Here is a 23,995-nt window from a genome sequence, read left to right as displayed (position 1 = left end):
GCGGCCATTCTCCTCACTCGAAAAAGACACCACACACCACACAAATTTGACTTCAGGTGGCACAGAAGAGTTTATTTGTTCTCCTCTATTTTACAGAACGTCAACATTCTTCAGTGTGGAGCGCGAAATTCTCCTCTCAAGCTCGACACCGATGCAGACTCATACACTTTTCCCCCCTTCTAATGGACAAAAAAAAATAATAAACCAGAAGAAAACAAAACATATGTATATATTATACAATCAGTACAAACATGAGAAATATTAGAAAACTATACACGATTAAATGTTCTTGATGTTCAACCAAAAACATGTTTAACAATCTCAATATACTGTTGCTTCTACTTCCAACTCCACATCTGATAACATAATTTCATCAGCACTGTCTGTTACGTGCCAGAAACACCATAAATAATGATAATAAAATAGAACCAAAATTCTTATGTAACATGATTTCAGGGGAGAAATTTGCAATAAAGGGAAAGTTCTAGAAAACCTGACTTGAGCCACACAGGGGCGCAAACACAGGGGTCAAATGTCAAAGGTCATTCACAGCAGGAGTAGTAGTCTTCTGCAGAATCAAGATGAACGAACGAACGAACGAACAAAGCATGAACGAGATTGATGACTATTCATTTCTGCACCACCAGCCTCTGATGATCCAGATTCTTCTCCTGACAGGTAGGAGGAGGAGGATGAGGATGAATCATGAAGACAAGCCGTCCACTCTGGCTGCCCCCCACCCAATCCTCCACCACAAGAGACTGCATATGAAGCTTCACATGATCAGCACCTTGTGTCCATCAGGAGCTTCTCATAAAACAGAAAACTAAATCAGAGCTTACATGTATATATAATATACAGATTTATTTTACTTTTTTTTTTTTTTTTTTTTATAAATCAGAGCATTTTTCTGATGATGTCAAATCTGAAAGTACTGCAGCACTTGACCAGTGGGCCATGTGAACATTGGAGAAAGAAGGTTGTTACATCCTCTGTTTGAGATGATAGAACATCTAAAAAGGTTAAATCCAAAAAGAAACTGGAAACGGAACAAAAAGAAAAACAACAGAAACAAAGGCTCTGGACAATGACACTGCATCAAAACAAAAACACAAGCAAAAAAACAAAACAAAACACAAGCAAAAAAAAAAAACTAAATATGGGGAAAAGGCCCCATTATTAAGCTGGAGCAATCGCTCTCCAACAGGGTTAGACCTCCGTGTCCGAAATGATGTCCTGCTCGGAGTCTTTCCCCTCACAGACACAATAAATAAGCCCAGACAGGCCCTGGAAGTTAGGAGCTGTTAGTGTCAGCTGAGAGGGGGACGGGGACAGCTATTCTCCCTCACACACACAAACACACACGCACAGAGATTCTGACACTTGGTGTCCAATGCTGAGGCAGACTCCTCATGCTAAATTGAGAGACCGCTTTATGGGTGTGTGTGAGTGAGTGAGTGTGTGTGTGTGTGTGTGTGTGTGTGTGTGTGTGTGTGTGTACGTACGTGTGTGTATGTGTGGGTGTGCAATTGTTAATTTTCACGGCAAACTAGTAGAGCTAACCTATATGGTCAGTCTCCATTTAAGAGTTGAGATTGCTTCCATTAAGGTCATTCAAATGTATATTTTTTTCCCATTTTTAGCTGTTTGGTTGTTGTTGCTTTCTGCTGTTTTTACTTGACTTCTTTTCTGATATGTCCCTCTAAACTGAGAGAAATGTTTGCACTCACTGCATTAGAGGGCACCTCCCTGGTGATCATTTGCACTTGTACCAGTCACATGACCATGAGTGCTTTTTCATTGACTAAAGAGGTAGATTCACATTCAAAAAGGGATATGATGTAAAAAGTCATTTTTGGGACACCAGTGCCAAAATATTGCATTAATAATAATAATAATAATAATAATAATAATAATAATAGGAATACACTCCTAATACAGAAAATAAACATACAACAGAAACAAAATTAGAAAATAACGATTTATGTTTGCCATCTCTCCCTTGCAATTGATTTTTGGGGGTAGCTGGCTGGATGAGTTCAGATGACCGGAATCAGAAAAAGGGGAAGGTAGCCATTCAGCCCTCTGTACCCCCCTCCCCCACCACCCCATCTAGCTAGACAGAGGGTGTGTGTATGTTTTTTTCTTTTGAGGGGGGGGGGGGGGGCAATGTAGGGGAGCTGTAGCTTTGGGAAGATGAGGTCATCAGGGAGTTGACACTGGCATGGTGGGAAGGGGGGCTGGGCTGGGCTGGGGGACGCACTCAGAGAGAGAGTCAGGGTGGGGTGGGGGATGTAGAGATGAGCTCTCTGGGGCTTATGGGGGGGTGGCGGGGGTGTTAAAGCTGAAAGCCCTCCATGGGCCCCTCCTGCTGTTGGAAGATGTACTGGCCCTGGTTCTGGTCTACCTGCGGGGCGATACTGGCATCCTCCTCCTCCACACCAAAGTAGTGCTCGATGAGGTCAAAGGCCTTCTGGTAGATCTCCTGGTTCTCGTGGCTTTGCAGGAACTCAATCTTGTCCAAGCCTGCAGGTTCCAAAAGGAGAAGCAGCAAGACAGAGGACTGAGAGATGAGTTCCAAAAGGTTCCTAATAGGAGCATTGTAGTTCTCAAAGATGAACCCTTCAGTGCTCAGGACACCTAGATTTGATCTCATTACAGTTTCCATGTGTATTAACTTAATAACTTATTTTTTTTCCCTACAATGTTTCTACTGCCATCTAGTGGAAGATTATTCCAGGATCTAAGAACATCCCCAGCCTTTAGTAGGTGGTTGCCAGTGCTTTATAGTTTAACATGTGTTCATGTGTATAGGTGACTGAGTGACGATTTTTCAGGTTTTTTCAGACCACCTTTTATATCAATGTGAAATGAAGATTAACGGACACGGGTGCTTTGGGATTATCCGTCTGAAGCTGAAGCCATTGGCCAACTGAAAACACACTTAAAGGAGTGTGTTTTCTTTAAAAAGCATATTTAAAATCATGCCCCCAGAGTGTAGCACTTCAGCAGCCTGGCTGCGTTAGCTGCTGGCTGTAGCAACTCGAGCTAGGTGTTTTTTCTTCTTTTTTTTTTCGTACCGACAGAACTCTGTGACCTTGAGAAACGGAGATCTATGTGAAAACTTGCTGGAGTTGTCCTTTAACCAAACTGAACCGAACATACCATTAAGTAAATTAAATAACTTTTTGTTTGTTATTTAACAATTGTGTTTTATTACATTCCCAACCTTTCATTACGACCCCCAATGCCAGCTTTGACTGCAGAAGTGTATTTTCAGGTGGCTCATTTGGCTTCAGATAATCCCAAAGCACTGGCAGTTAAGAACAAAATTATTCATACCCTGGCAAATATTGATTTAATGTTGTTTTTGTCTTTATCAATATGTTTGCTCTGACTGAAAATGACACTCCCACATACCAAAAGGCTGTAAGACAATGTGGTAGAAACATGGATTCAGAATAATACGTTTTTTCCATCTTTTTTATGAAAAATGGTGTCCAAAATTATTCATACCCTTTTTAAATAATCAATGGAAACATCTTTATTTGCCATCACAGCTCTTAAAATGGCTCTTATAATGTCTACCAAGCCTCTCCATGTCTCCTCAATTATTTTAGACCGCATCTTTTTAGCAGTAATCCAGGTTTTGAGGCAGGAACGATTCTTTGCCATCACTCTGGCCTTGTGCTCACTTTTTTGACGGACGGGCCACAAAATGTTGATGTTGTTCTCTGTTAACCATTTCTTGTCTTGTTTGGCTGTATGTTTTGGATCATTGTGTGATTTAATGGTCCACTGGCTGCACCATATAAGGGACATGGAGTCGGACATCAATCCATGATGAACAAGCCATAATTGTCTTGGTATGTGAGTGTTTGTGGTACCCTCACTACTGGTAATGGTTATTGTATTTAGCAGTTGCTTTTGTCCAAAGCGACTTACAGAGAATATGAACCTTACAGTAGTTAAAATGAACAGTTTTTAAAAAGTTGGTAAGTGTGTGTGTGTACCATATGCCTCCTCTATGAGGGCGCAGTAGGGGTTAATTCCGGTGCCGTTCTGCTTGGCCTCCTGCTCTCCCAGTCTCAGGATGTTCTCCAAGCCGTTGAGGGACACCTGCACAATCTTAGAGTCCATTACTGTCAGGAGGTCACACATGGGCTTGATGGTGCCCAGAGACACCAGGTACCTGGACACACAAACACACACACACACACACACACACACACACACACACACACACACACACACACAAACACTGTTAGTCATGTTTATCACTGTTTATATCCACCTGTACTCACCATAGATGAAATGAAAACAAGTGATTGGTGAAAGATAACACACACACCTCATCTGCTCAGGAGTGCCTCCAGAGGTGGCGTTGGTTATGGCCCAGGCAGCCTCTTTCCTAGTGCGGAACTCGGCCTTTTGCAGGATCTCGATCAGGACGGGGAAGATGTTGGCGTCGATCACCGTCTGGCAGAAGAAAAGGGAGAGAGAAAGTTAAGAGCACATAGATGACTAAGAACTAAGAAGAGAAGTCAGGGACACTGCTGAGGAAAAGACAAACACAATCACACAATCAGTCAGACAGACAGACAGACAGACAGACAGACACACCAATATACACCTTTACATTGACACCCATTTACATTGACAAATGTGCTGAATTAAAGGTCAACTGAACCACATTCATATGCTATAGTGTCTGGTCATAAAAATGGTGTGGCTTCTTTAAGACTCCGTTTGTGTGAGTTCTGGGGAATCCTATAATCCAACTTAATCTAACTATACTGTACATCATCTGATTTAAATATTTACAGGTATCAAGGCTATATTTAACATTTGGCATTTATTTTCTATTTGGCCTGTTATGAAATCATGCACTGAAAATTGAAGCACAGCTCAGCTTTAAGAAACTTATGCATGCTTAGCATTTTGTAAAACTACATTGAAAAACTCTGTTTTAATATTTAGTTATCTAGGCAATATTGTTAACATTTATTTTGTATTTGGCCTCATCATGTATTACAAAAGCCCAAAGTTGGAGACCTTGTAGACATTTGTTTCAATTTCAGAACCGGATTACTATGGAATGGCTAATTGTATAAGGGAATGCTTTACACCTTTGTGTTCGGTTCTGCTGTTTATTCTGATATCCGGTTTGTAATTGCTTGAATGAAAAGTTTCAGACAGACACAGACATCTCCACCATGACGAATGGGTGTGGAGATGTCTGTGTCTGTCTGCCTCATAGGTCTAAATAACAGCGTGTCATAGTTTTCCATAAAGGTGTGGCGGGCCAGATAAAAATAGCTAAAGTTACGGGCCACTTCAAAAGAGAACTATTCGTGTGAGAATATTAAGTCTGTGAAGATACAACGTAAATCCACAGATCTCACTAGATTTATGTTTATGCAGTCATCCTCAAATGAGCTAGCAGTGGCACATGAGAGCATAGTGACAGTTTCTTAATGGTAATGTAAAAAAGTGCACCAGTGACTATAGGCTATGCTGCGGGCGGCGGCTCACTGGTCGTTGTTGTAGAACTTCAAATCAGCGTGATTTACCCTTATAGGCTGGTAACGTTACATGATCCCTACAGACACTTTCTTATTTTTAACCGTCAATAAGAAAAATGAAAATTAGACCGGATCTGACTATTTGTGGTATGCTAGCTCTATTTACCCGCCACAGTGGCTGGTAAGTTGACCAAATACACCCGCCAGTGGACAAAACTAGGGGGGCGGGTGGCTAATTTCCATCCCTGGGGCACACACATACAGACACACACAGACAGACAGACACACACCTGGATCTGTCGTCTGTTTCCAGCTGTGATGTTAGAGACCGTCCAACATGCCTCTTTTTTGATTGATTCTTTGGGACTGCTAAGAAGGTGTAGTAGACAAGGCAGAGCTGAGCAGTTTAGAATCACCTGTAAACACACACACACACACACACCAAATGATTACTATAGGCCTTACTTACAATGTGAAATTACATTTACACACTGTATATGTTAATAGACTTGAATATACTTTTTTTACTACACAAAATATAAATAAAACTGCTCAAGACCCCTAACACACTGGCATCCACAGAAGCAGCGATAAGCAAATATCAGGCAGAGGGGTGGACCTACTGGACAGAATAGACAGTACCTGTGTCTGAATATCGTCTCCCGTCACAATGTTCCCCACTGCTCTCAGCGCTGGGGACACTACCTTGTAGTCATAGTGCCTGAGGAAGGAGGGGGTGGGTGTTAATGGCAACAGATCACTCAGTACAGCACATAGACAACCTCATGGACAAGACCAGGAGTGATTTCTCACAACACGTGAGTGGAAAATTACACGGCGGCAGCGGTGGCAAAGTGCGATGCTGGTGTGCAGAGTTGTGTTGAGAAAAATGGAATCTAATGTAATCGAATGTCGAAAGCGGAGTGCGCCGCACTAGTGTCAGCGCCAATGTACGTAGCCCATAAAAAAAATAAAAAAAATGTTTTGTTTGGTTCTACCTTTGCAATTGCCACTCAACAGGTGATTTCACTAATTGGCTGATCCACCTGGCTGCAGAGTTGTTCTAATTTGAATCAGCTGGTGTAGTATGGCTGGGACAAATATATCTGTACATTAATTGATTGATTGTGGCAAAATAGAGTGCACTGACTGCCTTGCTGTGAATGGTGTGTACAGAGCAACACATTTCCTTACTCAGGAAGCGTCCGGCTAGGAGCAGCTCTTTAGTACACACATGCTTATGATTAGATAACACCATGTGCTGTTTAATATGTCAGAGTTAATGCCTGAGGATGGTGTTAATACCTGGATGGGTAGCTATCCAAGCATAAACAAGGATTGTAAATGTACGAGTAAGCATGCGTGTAAGCACATTTGAAGAACACTATAGATAATGATTTTAGTCCTTGTCGATTACATAACTTGGTATGTAAGTTGGCAAACAGTAGTGTATCGTCCTGTGTTTTGGATATGTACGTCATGAGCACTTACATTTAACCATATATGTCATACACTCTTACAACGAATGTGTTGAAAACAACACAGCTTGCGTTGTTCTTAACACAACAGTTTGTGTTGTTTCCTTTTTTTATTTGTAACATACCATGCATTGAAAATAACACAACTTGTGTTGTTTTTTTAACACACATTCGTTTTACGAGTGTACATATAACTAGATCTTCTCAACATGCATCTGTCGCCATTGTCTTTCATCTGACAGAATTAGGCTATATGTCTATGGCTGCGTTTACACCGGCAGGCCTTGATGCACAGTTCTGATTTTCTGCCTATATCCAATTGTTTGGAATGCCTTTTTACATCTACATTTGAGAGTGGCCCACATCAGATATCTGTGTTTACATGATTCAATAATTTGTATAACACTTAAGACAATCCGTGTGCGCACCAGAAATGAAAGAAAACAAACAAACGGCACAGCAAATGCACAAAATAAGCTTGCATTAGGGTATTTCAGTGGCCAGTTGTTTACTTTGGTTTCCTTAGTTACCCGTTCCAAGTATCTTGAGAAGTCCGCAAAATAGGCCAACTCTGTTTTCATTTTAAATTACTGGTACATCGTTCTGCCAGTCGTGCATTCACGTGAAATTGAAAGCAACATTGTATGTACCGTAATGTATATGCGAAAACGTAAAAGATTGTGGGCATTTTCATCAATTTGCAAGTAGACAATGACAGGGAATATCCAATCTGCCCGTTTAGACTGCAGTCGCGTTGGCACATATCGATTTATATGAATGAGGCCTGAAACCGATCTGGAAATATCGGAATCCATGCGCTTTTTTTCCTGTTTACTCGTCCATGCTGCACATCGGAATTGGGTCACATTTAACTGACTTTTGTGCTGTGTGTGGTTGGTTGTTCCAATAAAAGGAAAAGTAAAGGGGCAGAAATAACATTTCACACGTGAAAAGCTGTTTACAAAGAACGTGCCTACTATGTATTATACCTGTCAATAGTATTGAATAATCAATTTTCACATGTAGTTTATCTACCTTCAAATAAAAAACATCCAAGGCCATCGGTTGAGCAATGTATGAGTTTAAGGCTTTATAGCCCAAAACTACTGCAGCTTTTACACCATTATTTTGCCGGTAAGTGTGCCCTGTTAAAATATGGCGGTTGTTTTGATGTATTCTGCCCCATAGGCTTTAGCGGGGAAGGCAAAATCTACCGATATCTATGACATTTTCATTATGTAATAAGCATATGCATTCCTACGGATCAGTGAGTGTTAGCAATTATTGCATATTCTTCCTTTACTATGTGTACACAAGTATGTTTCTGTGTGTGCGCGCACGTAGATTATGGAAAAAGGTGTTTGTGTACAGAGGTTGGACAAAATACTGGAATGGGTGAGTGAGTGAGTGAGTGAGTGAGTGAGTGTATATATCTGACACTTACATAAGCAGTTCCACTAGGCGGCGGCAAACTCCCGAGTCGATGACGGCCTGGATCTTTTCATTGGGCCCGTCGGAGAGGTAAGAGAGAGCCCAGCAGGCATCAGCCAGCACGTCCGGGTCACTCCCGAACAACAGAGTGGACAGCACACTCAAAGATGGAGAAACCTGAGGGGACAAGGGGACAAGGGGACAGGGGGACAGAGAGAGAGAGAGAGAAGAGAGAGAGAGAGAAGAGAGAGAAGAGAGAGAGAGAGAAGAGAGAGAGAGAGAAGAGAGAGAGAGAGAGAGAGAGAGAGAAAAGAGAGAGAGAGAGAGAGAGAGAGAGAGAGAGAGAGAGAGAGAGAGAGAGAGAGAGAGAGAGAGAGAGAGAGAGAGAGAGTAAAGAAGTAAAGAGAGGCCAGTGTGAGAGATAAAGACGATGAACATGACCGGAAGAAAAGTATGCAGTGATGGCGCCTCACTCAACACAGCTGAACTGTCACTGTAGCACCTTACCTTGGCGAAGTCTGGAGGAGGGTTCTTCCCCCGGCACAGGTTGGACAGCGCCCACACGGCATTCCTGATGGTGCCCTGGCGACTGGACTTGGAGAGAAGCCTACAGGTCAGAGAGGAAGGATATCAGAGAGGGCAAAGGTCAGCTGCAGGGGTGAGACTTCAGATATACAGAGAGAGAGAGGTGTGTTCACTTGTTTCTTGAGTTTCTGACATCTAAGACTTAGTCATCACTTTTTCACAATTTCGACGTCGTATTTAACAAGGAGGTAGCCGTGTTATTTAACAAGGACTTGCTGTGTGTGTAGAGAGCTTTTCATTTGAAAGCTGCAGTAAAGAGGTTGTGCCTAAAACGAGAGAGCTAAAGACTAAAAAGCACCAACAGCCCTTCTGGCACTAATAAAACCTTGTCATCATACTAGTGATATAACTAGCAGAACCATGCTGTGAAAGTCGTTCTTCCATTTGCATGGGATGTTCCAGCATGGAGAATAGAACTTCACTGTTAATATCCTTTTTTGGCACTTTTTATTCCCTTTAATCCGATAGTGAAGACAGTGACAGGAAGGCAGGAGAGGAGAGAGAGATGGGGTGGGATTGGGAAAGGGCAAGCAATAAATTGGGCAAGCAATAAACAACTCCATCAATCAGCACCTTGCTTCAGGAGAAAAGGACGGGACAGGGCGGGAGTTAAATTCAATTGGCTACATATCACATATCAATTGATTATCGTGTCAACAGGTTCCCCCTAATGAGCCCCCACTCTCTGTGGCCGTGAGCCGAGTCACAGCTGTCTGGTTTCCCCCGGCGACCCTGACCTCATTCAGTGTGGCTCAGACCGGTGCCCTGCTGACCAGGAAGGAATGTGGCAGGCCTGTGCTGTGGCCCTCCGTGGCAGAGCAGGGACGATAAAGATGGAATTCCCTCAGAGTGTCTGCATGACACTCCATCGCTTAAACGTGCACTTTCACTATGCAGGTTTAAGTATTTTTGGCGACTGTAAAGCTCCCTCTAGTCACAATATATTTATATTTTACTCTGCTGTTGCAAAGAGCAAACTTCTTGTGACTTACCCCCCTGTACTCCAAAGAGCAATATCTACTGACAAGGTAATGTTTCACGGTCTCGCAAGATTTGTCGGGTCTCCGTTCTTGAAGTTGCATAGCTGGTTTTCTCGGTAGCAACTCAGTAAGTCTATGCTGTATAGGTATGCTGGGTGAACGATTCGCCTATCAAATTGGCTTCGTAAAGGTGAAAATCTTGCATACTGTAGTATACCTTTAAACAAGACACCTCCACACATTTTGCAGACTGACCTGCAAAACGTTACATTTTTAGAACACCGTTATATTTACCATTTGAGGAAGTGGTTTGATACACACATTGCTTTTAACTAGGTCAGGGTGTTTTAAAGAGTGCTCATACCAAAGATTCCTTTGAACTGTCTCTGGTCATACATGTTGACGGATGAAATATGCAGCTGTGCAACTTTAAACCACACGCATACAGACAAAATAGCAGAAACACAAAAGGTCACTATGGCGCACTATGCACAACGCCTGTTACATCATCTTAAAAAGCTAAAGGAACTCCTATTCTTCTCCTCTTGCTTTCTCTCTCTCTCTCTCTCTCTAACACACACACACACACAGACACTCACTGTTGTAGGGAAGGCAGGATGCCACAGTCGAGGACGTAGTCTCTACACTCTGCGTTGTCGCCGGCGATGTTTCCCAGAGCCCACACAGCCTGAAAAACATGGTTGCTATGGTTACTCTGGTCACCTGTTGTCCTAAATTAACATTTCCACTACAGATACCATTCACCCACTGTAGCTGCTACGGTGCCCGTGACTTGCCTTTCTCAAACCTAAACTACTTTCTATGAAAGAGCACTTCGGGCTCTACAGTACACAGTGCTTGATATGCTGTGTCTAGTGTACTGTTCTACTCCTTTGTGTACCAAGTCTGCAAAGCTTCAGCTTGAGCTGGAATTGTGGGTGTCCACCACCAACCCGTCCCTACCTGCTCCTGCACATCCTTGTTCTCCGAGTTGAGCAGTTCGATGAAGATGGGCACGGCCCCAGTCTCAATCACTACTTTGGTGTGGAGGAACGTCCCGGAGGCAATGTTGGTCAGGGCCCAGGCAGCCTCAAACTGTAAAACAACAGCACAAACAAGTTGTGAGTCGCCTGTACTCGAATAGCTACATCAGTTAATTCCCATATTCATTTACACGTCACCTGCTGTGGTGGCCGCTTTGCATACAGAGTACAAAAGCCTTGCATACCAGGACAAATGTGCATCAATATTTCAGTCCCAGTCCAAGCAAATCCATTAGACTGACAAAGAAATTACCTTAAAAGCAATGCAGTCTAACAGTCCAATGAAGGTCTTAACTACAGAGAACACATCCATTAATGCTAGCAGTGTTCTATTACTCAAGGGAGTGTGGAAATGTTGAGAGCTCTATAAACAGCCTGCTTGTTTAGACAACTCTGTGTACAAATAAACACAGTCAACGAGTCCTAAAACAGAAGTGATCAAGTTACACTAAAGGCGGAATGCACACCCAGTCAACTCCAAAGCACAAGCTACGATGGTGACAGTGGAGTCCTGTTGTGTTGCCTGTGTGGGTGGAAAACCACTGCACTGTGGCTATGTATACAGCAATGACTGCCCACCATTAACTAGCACAGTGTTCACACTCTATTCTCAGCCTTTACCCTAGCCTGGTTAACACCAGGTCGCTTCTCAAATCTCAATTCAGATTGAGAGTGGGTCTGGAAAGGATTCATTCACTACGTTTTCACGCAACCAATAAACCGTTTCGAATCAGTTTATTGGGAATAAACCGAATATGTGTGTCTTGTAAACATCTTATTCTGATTGAAATAAACCGAAAAAAGGCCATATTCGGTTTACTAATAAACCTTTTGCACACCCTAGCATATGCCTGTTCTAAACGGAATATTAGGCGAGGCTATTTGTAGGCTGCGTCGCTAAATTATTCGGAATAATGTTTATTGCTATGTAAACAGGAATATGCTCAAAACGTGACATTCTACTTGCTTCTAAACAGGTTAAACGGAATATTGACATAATCGGAATTGGAGCAATAAACTGAATCAAAATTCAATATTCCTGGCATGAAAACGTAGTGTTTGACTTCCGACTTACAGGTGTGTAACCTGCAGTGAATCTAAATTTGTGCATTAAACTCTTACCAAATCGTTTCAAAAGTGCAGCAATCAAATCTTTCTTGTAATCAAAGGTTTTAAATGCAGTTTATTCAATTCCAAAAATACACGTCCAAATCTGTTTAACCCTGTCTCCATCAGTGCAGCCATTGGTTGTGTTGAATACACGACTCTATCGGTCATCATATACTGTAAATCCCACCCCCTGACAGATAAGCATGATAGAATATTGGACATGGGAGTCAATTGGCCTCCTTGCCAGACTGACCTGCAAAACAAATTCAAATTTGCTAACAGGTTTGTCTGAGTACTCCCAGGCTACCTTTACCCCAAATCAATATGAAGTTTCAGTGTTGGTTTGTGACAAAGTTACAACACATACCACAGTCTATGATACCAACTCATTAAGCGAGAATCTGTGGAATGTTACATTCCATCCAATCACCTATGTTCAAAGGCCACCCATTGTTTAGACTGCCATAAAGCCCCATATGTATGCTTTTAAAAACCTGATATGCCGTAGGAATAAATCTGTTTTGTCTAACTTGATTGCCTGGGCAGGGAGCAAAAGGAACTGCAGTGCGTGAACTAAGATCGGGTAATTATGAAGGTCATAAGTCTGACCCCACATGATGTTTGTTCTTGCCCTGTACTCAAAGTTAGATTGGAGGGAAGCAACTCTGTAGTGGTAATTAAAAATAAATGAATAAATGAAATAGAAGAACACATGTGAGCTATAGCTCCACACTACACCAGGGTCACCTACCTGCAGGTTGCTGTCGTCACCTCTTCTGAGAAATTCTACAAACTTGTTGACAACGCCAGGTGTGAGGATCACCTCATCAATGGGAGGATTGGGCTCTGTTACAGATAGACAGAACATGATAGAGAGATAGAGAGAGAGGAAAAAAAACTTGAGTGTAAGGTCCACCAGTAAGACATGTCATGATTATAAATCTAAAAGAGTTTTCATGAAATGTAATGGTTTAAAGGAACGTGCCGACTTTTTGGGACTTTAGCTCATTCACTGTATTCCCAGAGTTCGATAAGTCGATACATACCCTTCTCATCTCCGTGCGTATAATTACTCGGTCTGACGCACCCACCGCTACAAGTGCCTCAAAGGGGCCCGCATTATTATCCTAAACCTCCCATTGACAAAAGAAGCCTACACCTCCCAGTGACAAAAGAATTCCAACATTTTCCTATTTACATGCTGTGATTTGTATAGTTATAATGTGTACAAATAACAATGTCAAATGAGACACAGCCATTTTGTCACTATTTGGAGGTGAAGGGTAATGAAGCTGGCCACTTCGAGGCACTTGTGCTAAGCTAGGCTAGTGGCGGGTGCGTCAGACCGAGTAACTACACGCACAGAGGTGAGATGGGCATCTAATTATCGAACTCTGGGGAATACGGTGAATAAACTTAAGTCCCAAGAAGCCGGCGTGTTCCTTTAACATACAAAATGACAAAACAAATAACATATGATATAAAACATCGGACCCAAACAAACAAATAAGCAATGAAAAAATAATTATTATACTAGCTTCTTGGTCTCCATCAGCCAAATCTTTTTTTTTCACTTACAGACACTTGCTTTCATTGCTAATCTCCTGAACATTATGCAGTGGGAGTTGCAGGAAACATGTTTGCTTTACATGTTAAATGCTCCAAATGTAAAACACTATGAGCCGCATTCTGTGTATGTATACAAATAAAGCTTATTATTATTTACATGTGTGGTCTACAAGAGCAGGAGAAGTACTAAACATAAACAGACACATATCCCTATGTTTCAGTGATGACTGACTATGAGGAGGAAAGAATGCACAAACCTTTGGAGAGTAATTTCCTGAATTTTTGGGTTGCTACGAGCTGTTGGTCGGGGTCCTCTGAGAAGATCATCTGAATCATGTCTGGAGTGATGACTCCCTCCTGCTTAAACACAGGCAATATGAGCCACATTCTGACAGTTTTTATGTTTGTAACTGTGACTGATAATATAGTTATCAACTTGATTAAGTGTCAACCTAAGGAATGCTGCCATTCTATCAAATCCATTCACAGTTGGCCCATTTTTTCGATCCAAAGTAGATAAGACAGCTCAAGTTAAAAACATCCACTTACACCTGAGAGTGGCACAGTTGAACTGACATCAGGGTCTTGAATAGGGCATTCTAGCATGGCCTCATCACCTGGTGGCAGGCTTACATTTCTTCTCTTGAAGAGCTGAAGAGACAGGACGAGAGGAGGGGTAAGCACCAGAGGATAGGCCTAGTGTAAACTTGTCAGATACAGATACTAACTAACCAGATACACACTTAAAATGATTGAATGCATCACACATCATCACTATAGATGTACAGATTAAATGTGTGCAAGTTAAATCACAACACTTTAAATATGAACTAAATAAGTATAATTTTAGAAGCATCTCCTTCACGTGGCCACTTGCTAAGACTACTGAGCAGAATTTCTCAGTCTTTCACAGTCTCAACAGTGCATCCTGGGATATTATGTCTCACCTAGGTGAGTTGGAATGCTTGCTCACTCAGCAACACATGCACAAATACCCTTCACTGGCCATCTGGCCCTGCCCTGAACTTGTAAACAAACTCACTGATCATTGTTAAGTCACTGAGTAGGTCACTAGTTTCTAGCTATTGTGCACTTCAAGGGCTCTTGGTCATGTCAGTAACTTGAGCCGAGTCTTTCTGCATCCTCTTTGACACAGATAATTTCCAGACAGACATGGGAAGTAGGCCCATTACTGTACCTGTTCCTCTCTCTTTTGCTTGCGAAGCTGAATCCCTTCCTCCTCCCTTCTCCTGCGCATCTCCTGTGGGTTCAAAGCTTTGTTCTTGTAGCTCTTCATCCGATCGATTTCTTTTCCAGGGCTTGCCATTGTGACTGAAGGTTTGACGGGGGGGGGGGGGGGGGGGGGGGGGGGGTTGGGGGATTCACATTTAAAAATTTGCTGCGTAATTCAGCTATCGTGCAACAAGCACTGAACTTTCTCAACAGAGCGTCACCACAATGTGTCAACTATTGTATCCTTATAAACATGCCGCTAAAAGCAACCTGTATAGAAACGCCACACAATTCAAAAAGTAGTGCATAGGGACAATATTGTATTATCTTGTAGTGTAAATCGAAATGTCACGTTACAGGCTTTCCACATACATTTTGAAACAACACTTACAGCGGGACACGTTAATGTTAACTGATAAAGATACCTTCTTAGAGCGTGGCTGTTTTGCTGTCAACATTTGTATTTTACTATTTCATGTTCACGCCTTGTTCTAACCACGTGCCCCTTGCGCCATGTAACGTTAGAAAGTTTGGACACAAATGGCACAAATATGACACGTTATATTGGATCTATTTAAAGGCAGTCTACTTCATAGCTAGCTTGCAAACAATATATTGCTAAATAATGAGTTAGGGACAGCTAGAGACAACATAGCTCAGAGCGTTGGAACATATTTTAACATTAACAAAACATAATCGCCCACCATACTTATGGTTATGGACTTATCTTTCTTTGACCATCCTACAACTCTTAAAACCACTGACCGTGCAAGTGACTATATTCTCGGCAAGCAAAGCTCGTGTGTCAAATTAGCTAATAGAGGCAAAACAGATGCTAATTTGTTAACCAACTAAGCTATCGCTAACATTAGCTTACCCACCACCAGTTTGCTGGCTTACTTACCCTAGAATCTACATATGATACCCTTAATAATGCTAACGTTACTGTGCAGTCACATAAAACGACAAACATCCGACTAAGGTTCAGGTAACATTTAGTTTGTATGTCACATGTGATGTATCCAATACATACCCATAAATCGAGAAACAACTTGAGCAAGGATGTTAGCTACAATTTTTTCACTCGTAGCCCTTACCAGCGAAGCTAAGAGCAATATGGCGACGCTCTGTCAAAAGGTAGTAACAAAAATCGTCATATCCGGTGCGCGGCTTGAAAACACGAACAAAACATGAATGGAAAGTGAAAAAGGAATAGCCGAAACTGCAAAGGTACAGCTCTCTAGAGATTACGTTTTGTTGGTGAGTTAAAATACTCTTGTACACTGCATGTTTCAGGTAGATGAACGCTGAACATTGTCTGTTATTTCATATTTCGCCGTTAACCAGCAAGCTGTCGAGCTAAGAAGATAATGTAACGTTAGCTGCTGCTGCTGACAACAGAAAAGCTTGACCTGTCAGGTTTGACATTTAAGTAACTTATTTCCCTAATTAATCACGTAGTCAGCCCTTGTAGTGTCAACATAAGAACAGGTCTCAAATTCGTATGAAATGTTTTATATTAACTTGGAATTAACTTAGGTAAACTTTAAATGATTAAGGGTTGCCTGATCAGATCAGTCTCTTGTGTTTGTTACTTTCCTACAGTGGGCTCAATTTTGAGGATTCAATCATGCCGATTTGTGAGATCTGCAGCGAGGACATAGCATCTGAAGCAGATATGAAGACGCACCTTCTACTCAGTCACTTGGAAAATGAAATGCACTGTCCTTTCTGCTCCCTGTCCGGCGTTTCATACGATGAGCTCAGCTTTCACATCAACACTGCTCATGTAGAGACGACTAACACCCCCTCAGTAAAGGCCAGGGTGGCCCATTGTGTTCCAGCTTGGACTAATGACCGGGAAAAGCCTCGGACTGTGACTAGGAAAGAGGGACATTGGGCAGAAAGTCTGCCTCCTGGAACCTTATCCAGTCAGACGCCTGTGCCAGTTGCAGAGAGCAGCACAGATGCTGCAGTGGGGTCTGTATGTGGTACAAACAGTGCCACACACAGTCCTGAGGGTCGTACACACTCTAAGAACACCAAAGACCGGCAAGAAAGTTTAGAAGCGCATGTTGCCATTAAACAGAAGCGTCTGTCTTCTCCTCGGAAAGGTACAACATATTAAATGATCATAATTGCAGAATACTCCTGTCCATCCTCCACTGAGGGTTCTTGTGGTTGACTTGTGCTTCTTTCCTTCTTTGGGATTTGTGTTTTCCAGAAAAGCTGTTTCCTTGTCCGATGTGCTCCCTTGTGTGCCAAGACTGCTTCATTTTACAGGAACACGTGGAGTTGCACCTGCAGGAGTCAGCCATGAATGAAGGTGAATGTATCATCAACATTGTGCATATTCTTCATATAGCATAAAAGACTCAGTCTAGCAGCTACTCCATTTCCTCTCTGTAAGATCGCTGTAGTAGCATACTAAGTCTGTTAAAAGAAAGACTCTTTATGACTGCCTCTGTCAGGTTTTGCCTCATTTGTTGTAATATGTGTTTCAGGGGCTACGACAGATAGAGAAGCTTCAAGTTCTTCTACTACACCTACTACCTGTTACACTAACACCTCAGGTAACGTTTAATGTGGCAACCTTAAAGAAATTATCCGGAGTAAAATGCACTTTAGATCAATTTTACGGATGATTGGGAGTACATACGTTGAGTTGACATCAAAATCATGTCATTCGGATGTGTTTTGAGAGTTTTTAGTCAAAACTCGTTTGCCTGGAAGTGACCAGGGCATGTCATTTCGCCGCTACAAAACGCTATTTTTATACCTTTCTCAAAACACATCCGAATGACATGATTTTGATTTCAACTCAACGTATGTACTCCCAATCATCCGTAAATTGTTCTAAAGTGCATTTTACTCCGGATAATTCCTTTAAGTTATGTCCATGCTGTTATTGGGCATCAGTTCTTATGTTTGTACCCTACCTGTCTATAGGGGTGAAGCAGTACGAGTGCCCGCTGTGCTCCCTGCCCTTCCCCGACGCCTTCTCTTTGCAGGAACACGTAGAGCTTCATCTGGATAACGATACAGATGCAGCCAGGGGAGCAGGTACACACACACACACACACACACACACACACACACACACACACACACACACAAAGGGAAAATACCACATGGAATATACAACATTATGGAAGAAATATGTGTGTGTGTGTGTGTGTGTGTGTGTGTGTGTTTGTACACATGGTCGTGCATATGTTCTTAGAGAGTTCATCAGACCTAACACTAGCCAGACAGCTCCAGAAGGAGGAGGAAGAGCAGCGGAAGTGGCAAGAGGCTAAACGTGAGGCGGAGGAATTCAAGAAGCTGCAGGTAAACACAGACAACTAGTGACACCTACAATAAGACACACACGTGTGCTTCTGATGCTCAGCTTCTTAAAGGTGCAATCAGGGATTTTATGCGATTTCAAGGCCATAACATTTTTTTTTTTTCACATTCAGCTGCCCATTCCGTGATTACACTGAGAACAAAGAAACAGAAACTTTGAAACCAAACAAAAACGAAACTTTGCGTGAAATTTCTCTGGGAATACTGAAGGTAGGGGTGAGCTACCTCTCTGTTGTGTTTCGTTTGGTCCTTGGTTAAAATGTTTTGTTTTTTTTTTGCACAAAAGCGTCTGCTAATTAATTTAAATATAAACATAAACACAAACAAATGCCACTTCCCGCACAATCCCTGACTGCACCTTTACTGTAAGTGTGATTCTAGGATTGCTAAACAAGGTTCCAGGCAGGCTCTAGGAAGAGGTTCTTAGTACCTGTAGTGTGTGCCTTTACCAAACTGAACGGATGAGTAAATATTACATTACAAGTGTATTCTAAACTCAGATATTTGGTTGTATGTGTGTGGGTGTGGGACCTTATCTGTGCATCTCGATTTTGCGTTTTTGTATAGAAACAGTTTGGTATGGACGGGAGTGGTGGTTATCGTAAACAGATTGAGCGGAACATGGAGAGGGCGGTTTCCCGCGGCAACATGGTCCCTGCAGAGTTCCACATAAAACGGGCAGAGCTGATGGAGAGCCTGGCCACTGGCGTGGATGATGGGAAGACTAGAACGCCAGGTTTGCTTTGGATTTAACCGCAGAGTTCTAGAGAGATTAGTGTTACAGCGATTAGACAATCACTGGTGACGTGTTTAGAACAACTTACATGTCTGGTTCCTCTGTGTCACCCATGAAAACAGTCTTTGATCCTTAATCTCTGCATGTGTCACTATGTATCTGCAGATTTGATCAGGCTTAAGGATGCATGTGTTGCACCTCTGCATTTTAATGGTCACTTACTTACACTATCTGTATTCACATAATTGTAACTGAGAAACATATACAAATGCATCCACATGAAGCTCCCTTCGTGTGTGTGTTCAGGATTGATGGGGGCATTGTATGACTACTTTCGGCGGGAGCCTCGGGACACGGTCCACGTGTGGCTCTGTGGAGAGACGGACCACTACTCCTCCTCCGAGGGGGATAAGGGCTGGGGCTGTGGCTACAGAAACTTCCAGATGCTTCTGTCATCCCTCCACAAGCAGGAGCCATACAATAACATCTTATCTGGTAGGAACCTGTCACTTGTTTGCACATGTTTGGCTTTTAGCTAGACCCTTTCAACAGCTTAAAACAAACAGGCATTTCAGGTGGCACAGAAAACAACATTGTTTTGTATTGGTATTGGTAACTTGGGGACAAACAAAAATAAAATGTGCGCGGCGCTTCCGACATAATTATGCTTTTAAACGAACATTTCACTCGGGTACATTCACAAAAAGACCCTAGGTTGCATTTTGGCGAAAGTTACGCTTTAAGCTAAATTAATTTTCAGATTCATTTTCATTTCAAAGTATCTGTGTTGGTTTTGAACGTTTCAACCAGAAACCCTGTAGGAACAGATTGAAAGGGTCTATAAGGACTTTGCTATTACCATGTTACGTTCAGTGACAAAACAGGCAATATTTTGAAACACATTTTTTTTCTGACTAGATGCATTTTACAGACTCTGCTTTAGACAACCGTTAGATTTCAGACAGTACTGTTTTAAAGTTTTGCCAATTACAGTTTTATTTGATAGGCTTATTTGATATTTGTTCAAGGACATAATTGTAGTTGTATATTCTTGTTCATTAACTGGAGCCGTACAAAATGCATTCCCATATTCACCATGTGTATTCACCGTGAATCCGCCATGTGGGCAGCTGTGGCCCACTGGTTAGCACTCTGGACTTGTAACCGGAGGGTTGCCGGTTCAAGCCCCGACCAGTGGGCCGCAGCTGAAGTGCCCTTGAGCAAGGCACCTAACCCCTCACTGCTCCCCGAGCGCCGCCGTTGTAGCAGGCAGCTCACTGTGCTGGGATTAGTGTGTGCTTCACCTCACTGTGTGTTCACTGTGTGCTGAGTGTGTTTCACTAATTAAATGCAGAGACCAAATTTCCCTCACGGGATCAAAAAAGTATATACTATACATACTTATGTAGTCCGAGTGTAGGAGCAGCAGGAAGGCAAAGCCAGCCAAGTCAGATGCTGCCATCAGTGAGGCTTAGTCTCCCTTAACGGCTTTTCATTTCTCTGACCCAAGACGTCCCCATCCCCAACATCCCTCGGGTGCAGGCCCTGATAGAAGAGGCCTGGAAGCAGGGAGTAGACCCAGCCGGGGCGGCCCATTTCAACCACCGCCTCCAGGGCACCCGGGCCTGGGTTGGCTCCACAGAGATCTACTCTCTCTTCACCTCTCTCAGTGTCAAGTAAGCTTGATTGATTGATTGATTGATTGACCATGCTGAACTGAACAGAAAACATATTGTAACAGCAGTTAGCGCGAAGCCACCAAACTTGCCTTGCATGCACCAACAGCAAAACAAGGCAACTCGCTTATTAAGCAGTGGTGATGCACTGGGCTAAGTTGTGCTGTAAAAGCTGGTCTTGTGTTTTCAGGTTCTTTGAGTGAATAGTCTGGACAGCTAGTGGCAATGACAGTTGTACTTATCGGACTCTCATCTATCCATATAGAAAACAGTTTCCTCCTAAAACATACCTTAAAAAACATAATAGAAGTTCTAGTCAACCCTGCTAAAAGCTCTATGAGGTTCTCTTCCATGCTTTTCTTTTTGTATACATTGTATTTATTATATGTATTTATTCTATGTATTTTTACACTGTCTTAATACTGTGGACTCTTTTGGTGTATGAAATAAAGATTTGAATGATAATAGCTGCACGTTGTTACCTTACTGCATCCTGCACTTTACTGTATGACTATACGTCTGTGTCTACCTGCAGTGCTCGTGTTGTGGACTTCCACAAGCCCACGGGTCAGGGCGGGACGCACCCACGCCTGTTTGACTGGGTGAAGCAGTACTTCTCCCAATCGACCACACAAAACGGCAGACTACCTCCAAGGGTGGTGCAGACCTCTCTGCCCCCCATCTACCTCCAGCACCAAGGTAGGTCGGCACAGTAGCCAGTGGCAGAAGGCTGAAGTGATCCTAGCTTAATGTGTGCCCAGTCATGTAGTCTAGTTAGCTGTAGTGTGTATACTGTGATCAACCCCAAATGTTAATATGTATCCATGCCATGATTTTTTAAAGTGGGTATACTGAGCTGGTGATGTTTTTTAAGTGGGTATACTGCGTAGTCCTGCGTATCACGTAGACTACACCACTGTGTGTGCCCCTTTAAGGCAGGAAGAGAAAGAGCAGTGTGTGTACACTGAATATTATGGACTCCTGTTCTTTTGTATATAGTCTCCAGAGTCAAAATAAAAAGTAAATTCATAGGTTTCAAAATCACAAGTAAGAGAGGTATCTCCCAGCACTGGCCACAGGCCTCAAATCAGGAGTCCATTTTTGTTTTGAAGATAAAAATAAAATAAAACAAAATGGCTTGTCCACCTGCATTACAGTACAATATAGTAGCACTACATTCCTTTAAGAGATGCAGCTGTTTAGATTTATACCTCCTCTAGCCGCACTTGGCGCTTGGTGGTACTGAAGGATGTTTTGAAAAGTACCTCCAAAACATGATTTGAAAACCGCATGAAACTACACACACTCGCATACTTGCATACTCGCACAGTCATCCTAGAGAATACACAGCAAGAATACACACACACACACCCACACACAGCAGAGCATTGACTTCTATGATGATTTCTTCCGTTTGCTTGTCTCTGTCCCTGTCTAGGCCACAGCCGCTCCGTGGTGGGCCTGGAGCAGAAGAGGAACGGCAGCCTATGCCTGCTGCTCTTTGACCCCGGCTGCCCCCCCTCTGAGATGGCCAGGCTGCTGGAGCGAGACTCGGCCGCTGTGTCCGCCGTCGTGCGGCGCATGAGGAAGTTCCCCAGCCACCTGAAGCACCAGCAGTACCAGGTTCTGGTGGTGGAGGGCCTGCTGACGCCAGAACAGAAACAGGTGAGAATGAACACCGAAACACAAACACTTGAAATGAGAATACAGAAACACGTGCACGCACACACACACACCCCCTACACACACACACTCATACTGGAGAAGACACAGCTGGAATACACACACACACACACACACACACAGAGCGGAGCATTTACTTCTTTGATGATTTTTTTCCTGGCTGAGGACACATTTTTGTTGCTGAGTTACATGAGTTGGACACATTATGCATGATGCAAACTGGTTGAAACAGGTGCTGTGGTTGTAGGTGATATTGTGAACTTTTGTCATGTTTTGTCCATAGTACTCTTGTGCCAGTGAATCTCTGCACGTGTCACTGAAAATGCTCATTTTTGTATTTCAGAGGCAGATTGTCAATTCAAGGACGTTTCGTGCTGATCGAATCCCATGAACAAAATCCTGTTCTGTGTTTCCCAGAAATGCTTTCTACTCAGGTTTTAATGCAAATGTTATAGTGTTTTAATTGTGTGTGATTAATAATAAATTATGACCTTTTCTTATCTTTACGTCTCTTCTATACCATGGAAACCTGATATGGCAAGAGATTTTTTAAAGAAAAACAAAAGATTGTGATGGAGTATTGGAGACACTAAGCAAAAGTGAATGGGAAAAAGTGAAAGCATATAGTGACCATCTGGTCCTTTTGATTTGAACCAAACCATCTGCATTATACAACCCCTGACAAAAATGATGGAATCGCCAATCTTTGAGGATGTTCATTCAGTTGTTTTATTTTTTAGAAAAAAGACAAATCACAGATGTGCCTGTAAAAGATGAACATTCTAGCTTTGTGAAGCAGAGATCATGTAGAGCAGTGTTTCTCAAAGTGTGGTCCGCAAGCTATCCCAAGTGGTCCGCGAGCAGACCTGGTGAAATATAATATAGATGAGTTGTCTGCAATATTGACCCAACTTGTATGTAAATCTAAACAGTTCTGCAACACTGTCTATGTAAAATATGCCAGTTTAAATCATATGAATCCTCTGACACAATAAGTAAAGTGCAAAGACAATAAGCAAGGTGGTTCAGTGAGTAGGCCTATTGTGTAGGCTAATATACTGTTGAAGTAGGTCTAATCTTTTTTTTTTTACCTAGGTGGTCCGTGCGTTTCTTTTTTTATTGGTTAAGTGGTCCTTCGTCTGAAAAAGTTTGAGAAACACTGACGTAGAGGATGATTTTCTACATGATTTTCCGATCATGTAGAGGAAACAAATATGGAAACACTCAATCCTCTGTAAAAAATTATGGAATCACAAACCTAAAACATCATAATTAGTACTTAGTTGCACCTCCTCTAAATATAGTCAAACTCATCAGTCACAGTCAGCACTGCTTTTCTCTTTGCTATGGGTCTACTCTTGCACTCCTGGATGGTGGCTTTTGTTCTATTTTGAGTCTGGAGTGAGACCGTCGGAACATTTCCTACCTTCCTCACTGGAGCCTGAGCTCTGCGAAACATTTCTTGAATTTCCCCTGGGGATCAATAAAGTATCTATCTATCTATCTATCTAGAACAGGATGGATTATTTTAATGCTGGACAGGACACTTACCTGAGTTTAAATGGAATGCACGGATCACATCAGCAGCACCATTATTG

The 23,995-nt window shown here is 42.4% G+C and overlaps 2 protein-coding genes across 7 annotated transcripts; one reads left to right on the top strand and one right to left on the bottom strand.

Moving 5' to 3' along the window:
- Positions 1-51: 51 nt before the first annotated feature.
- kpna5 (karyopherin alpha 5 (importin alpha 6)) lies at positions 52-16,116 on the bottom strand. 2 transcript variants are annotated; one of them, XM_042107941.1, is made up of 14 exons: positions 15,988-16,116; positions 14,920-15,053; positions 14,271-14,372; positions 13,979-14,081; positions 12,904-12,998; positions 10,963-11,094; positions 10,599-10,687; positions 8,942-9,041; positions 8,448-8,611; positions 6,168-6,246; positions 5,816-5,941; positions 4,352-4,479; positions 4,014-4,192; positions 52-2,526 (listed from the first exon to the last, which is right to left on the bottom strand). In XM_042107941.1, the coding sequence occupies exons 1-14, from the start codon at positions 15,989-15,991 to the stop codon at positions 2,339-2,341; spliced, it is 1,623 nt and encodes a 540-aa protein (XP_041963875.1). In that variant the 5' UTR covers positions 15,992-16,116; the 3' UTR covers positions 52-2,338. The 2 variants fall into 2 exon arrangements, with proteins under 2 accessions (XP_041963875.1, XP_041963876.1); XM_042107942.1 differs by having other exon boundaries at positions 13,979-14,078.
- LOC121721204 (zinc finger containing ubiquitin peptidase 1) lies at positions 16,078-22,897 on the top strand. 5 transcript variants are annotated; one of them, XM_042107935.1, is made up of 13 exons: positions 16,093-16,184; positions 16,302-16,373; positions 16,560-17,068; positions 17,179-17,280; positions 17,459-17,527; positions 17,904-18,017; positions 18,178-18,284; positions 18,870-19,038; positions 19,345-19,533; positions 20,549-20,714; positions 21,250-21,413; positions 22,153-22,379; positions 22,741-22,897. In XM_042107935.1, the coding sequence occupies exons 3-13, from the start codon at positions 16,585-16,587 to the stop codon at positions 22,786-22,788; spliced, it is 1,839 nt and encodes a 612-aa protein (XP_041963869.1). In that variant the 5' UTR covers positions 16,093-16,184; positions 16,302-16,373; positions 16,560-16,584; the 3' UTR covers positions 22,789-22,897. The 5 variants fall into 5 exon arrangements, with proteins under 5 accessions (XP_041963871.1, XP_041963869.1, XP_041963873.1 ...); XM_042107937.1 differs by lacking the exon at positions 16,302-16,373 and having other exon boundaries at positions 16,078-16,184; XM_042107939.1 differs by lacking the exon at positions 17,459-17,527.
- The last annotated feature ends 1,098 nt before the right edge of the window (positions 22,898-23,995 follow it).

This window comes from Alosa sapidissima, chromosome 10 (genome assembly GCF_018492685.1).
Source record: "Alosa sapidissima isolate fAloSap1 chromosome 10, fAloSap1.pri, whole genome shotgun sequence".
Taxonomy (NCBI): domain Eukaryota; kingdom Metazoa; phylum Chordata; class Actinopteri; order Clupeiformes; family Clupeidae; genus Alosa; species Alosa sapidissima.
Note: the sequence above shows the minus strand (reverse complement) of the source record. Positions and strands in the feature narration are given on the sequence as shown.

Coding starts and splice junctions, on each gene's coding strand:
- LOC121721204 (XM_042107937.1), top strand. CDS start 16,585: ATGCCGATTTGTGAGATCTGCAGCGAGGACATAGCATCTGAAGCAGAT. Junction 17,528..17,903: donor CTGTTACACTAACACCTCAG/GTAACGTTTAAT, acceptor ACCTGTCTATAG/GGGTGAAGCAGTACGAGTGC. Junction 18,285..18,869: donor AGGAATTCAAGAAGCTGCAG/GTAAACACAGAC, acceptor GTTTTTGTATAG/AAACAGTTTGGTATGGACGG.
- kpna5 (XM_042107941.1), bottom strand. Junction 14,373..14,919: donor AGCAAAAGAGAGAGGAACAG/GTACAGTAATGG, acceptor CTGTCTCTTCAG/CTCTTCAAGAGAAGAAATGT. Junction 14,082..14,270: donor CAACTGTGCCACTCTCAGGT/GTAAGTGGATGT, acceptor CCTGTGTTTAAG/CAGGAGGGAGTCATCACTCC.